Source organism: Phaseolus vulgaris, chromosome 7 (assembly GCF_051622355.1).
Source record: "Phaseolus vulgaris cultivar YP4 chromosome 7, ASM5162235v1, whole genome shotgun sequence".
Taxonomy (NCBI): domain Eukaryota; kingdom Viridiplantae; phylum Streptophyta; class Magnoliopsida; order Fabales; family Fabaceae; genus Phaseolus; species Phaseolus vulgaris.
The window spans coordinates 11,490,862-11,493,141 of record NC_143504.1 but is presented as its reverse complement, the minus strand read 5'-3'; the positions used below and the strand labels follow the sequence as shown (position 1 = coordinate 11,493,141).

Genomic DNA, 2,280 nt, shown 5'->3' with positions numbered 1-2,280 from the left:
GTCTCGCGAAACATTGTTCTTTTATACTAGTAAAATGTTAAATTAATGAGTACATGAAAAATAAGTATAAAAAGAAACAAGTATCATTTTTACGGACAAGCATAATTTTAAAAATATAAAGCGAATATTGTTGGAGATCCCACATCGATTAGAGATTAGAGCCTTTCACAGTATATAAGTGGGTGAAAAGTGCAAATCTCATCCACTGAATCGGTTTTATGAGGTTGAGTTAGGCTTAAAGTTCACTTTTGTAAGAAATATAAGAGCAGTCAGAGTAATATTAAACTAAAATTCTTTAAATAAGTTACCAGATCTAAATCTCATAAAAAATAGTTTGAAAAAAAAATATTATAAGTGGTGAATAAGTTTTGTCTATCCTCTACAAAGTTTGCAAAATATATTATAAACAAAAGAATGTCGTGTTTAAAAAATAGTATGAAGGGAGTAGATAAAGTAATAATATGAAATAAATATTTTTTAAATATGTTTTCCAACAACAAAATTTCATGTTTGGATTAAATGCAAAAACTAAAAGTTTTGTGTTTTTTCTTTCTGGATAATGCACCGATTTATTAAACTTCTGGATTCCAATTTGAACAGAGAGAAGGCAGAAAAAGATTTTTGGAAAACATAATAAGAAAACACGACAAGTGTCCTAATCCTGCCACCTGTACCCAAAACGAAACATGCAAGACCTTGCTGCTTGACACGTGTCTTCAATCACCTTTGGAGTCTCTCTATATATTGCTTCACAGGGCACCTCACCCTTATCCAAACGCGAACAAATTCCACACTTTATCTCAGAAATTTGGGCGAAAAAATCAGTAGCAGCTCTCAACAATGGCCACAGTGGGAAGGAACGTGGCAGCTCCTTTGCTGTTTCTTAACTTAATCATGTACTTCATAGTTTTAGGATTTTCAAGTTGGTGTCTCAACAGGTTTATCAATGGCCAAACTTACCACCCTAGTAAGCTCACACTTCCTATCTCTACACCCCTTTTTGTTTTGCAAATATATTGTTCACTTGATTGATTGATGGATCCATTCATGTTACAAAAAGAGTTACTTTTTCAAACGTACGCGCCATTAATGGCGGAGACTAAAACATTTATTGTGGTGAGTCATATTGATCTGCGGAGTGACAAGAAGGAGCACGTACCTCAAAAAGGGTGCACGTTAAATTAAATGACCCTCTGGTTAATTTATGCTGGTTTCAGGTTTTGGAGGAAACGGTGCAACCATGTTTTTCTTAACCTTCTCTATACTAGCAGCGATTCTTGGCATAGTGTCAAAATTTTTGGGTGGCAATCACATGAGGACATGGAGGAGTGACAGTTTAGCATCTGCAGGAGCCGCATCAGTGGTTGCTTGGGGTGTGACTGCTCTAGCATTTGGGTAAAGCATGGCTAATTAAATTGAAAGTAGATGAAAGTTTGGTTCATGATGAGAAAATGAATTTGAGTGTGTTGCAGGTTGGCTTGCAAGGAGATAAACATAGGAGGGCACAGAGGGTGGAGGTTGAAGATGGTGGAGGCCTTCATAATCATACTCACATTCACACAATTGTTGTACGTGTTGCTGATACACGCAGGGCTATTTAGCAGCAGATATGGTCCCGGGTACCGTGACACTGACTATCCTATGGGAGGGACTACAGGAGATCCAATGCACAAGCCTGCGCCTGTTCCTGCTACTGGAACTCGTGTCTAAACTCCACTTCTTCTCTTCCGTCATCTTCTACTTTACCTTTTTCTACTATCTGCCTTTTCTTTTTCTTTTTTCTTTCCATGCATAGACTCACGCCTTTGCCTTTGTTTTCCTGCATCTCAAAACTCCCTTTCTACCATCACATTCTGTATATGAATCGATGCCTCTATTATGCTTCTATCTGTCCCTTTCTCCATCTCAAAACTTCTCCTATCCAATTTTAATCACAGAATAAATAATAACTATAACCATCACAACTAATTATTTAAGAGTAGTGTCAGTGTTAAAACACTAGTTTAACATTGTTTTTCATCATTTCTTTTTACTATTTTAAAAATATGTCTCTAATGAATATTGTAGTCAATTTGTATTTATACAATAAAGGGACAGTCAGATATATATATAAAAAAAAGAGAAAATGTGACATATTATACTTAATCTCATGGAGAGAGTTCAAAGTTTATAAGAAAGAAAATACTATAATTATAAAATAATGAGAGAATTTAAAATTTATAGAAAAGAATTTTGTATGTACGGTCTATATATATTAAATATTCATGCATAGCGCAACCA

General features: G+C 35.0%; 1 protein-coding gene across 1 annotated transcript; it reads left to right on the top strand.

Moving 5' to 3' along the window:
* The first annotated feature begins 766 nt into the window (after positions 1-766).
* On the top strand, positions 767-1,885 carry LOC137829089 (AWPM-19-like family protein). Its single transcript, XM_068635883.2, has 3 exons — positions 767-967; positions 1,218-1,395; positions 1,473-1,885. The coding sequence occupies exons 1-3, from the start codon at positions 841-843 to the stop codon at positions 1,708-1,710; spliced, it is 543 nt and encodes a 180-aa protein (XP_068491984.1). The 5' UTR covers positions 767-840; the 3' UTR covers positions 1,711-1,885.
* The last annotated feature ends 395 nt before the right edge of the window (positions 1,886-2,280 follow it).

What these genes read in the sequence shown, in the direction of transcription:
- LOC137829089 (XM_068635883.2), top strand. Translation starts at nt 841, where the DNA reads ATGGCCACAGTGGGAAGGAACGTGGCAGCTCCTTTGCTGTTTCTTAAC. An exon ending in TGGCCAAACTTACCACCCTA is followed by an intron (nt 968 to 1,217) that starts GTAAGCTCACAC and finishes TGCTGGTTTCAG; the next exon opens with GTTTTGGAGGAAACGGTGCA. An exon ending in GTGACTGCTCTAGCATTTGG is followed by an intron (nt 1,396 to 1,472) that starts GTAAAGCATGGC and finishes AGTGTGTTGCAG; the next exon opens with GTTGGCTTGCAAGGAGATAA.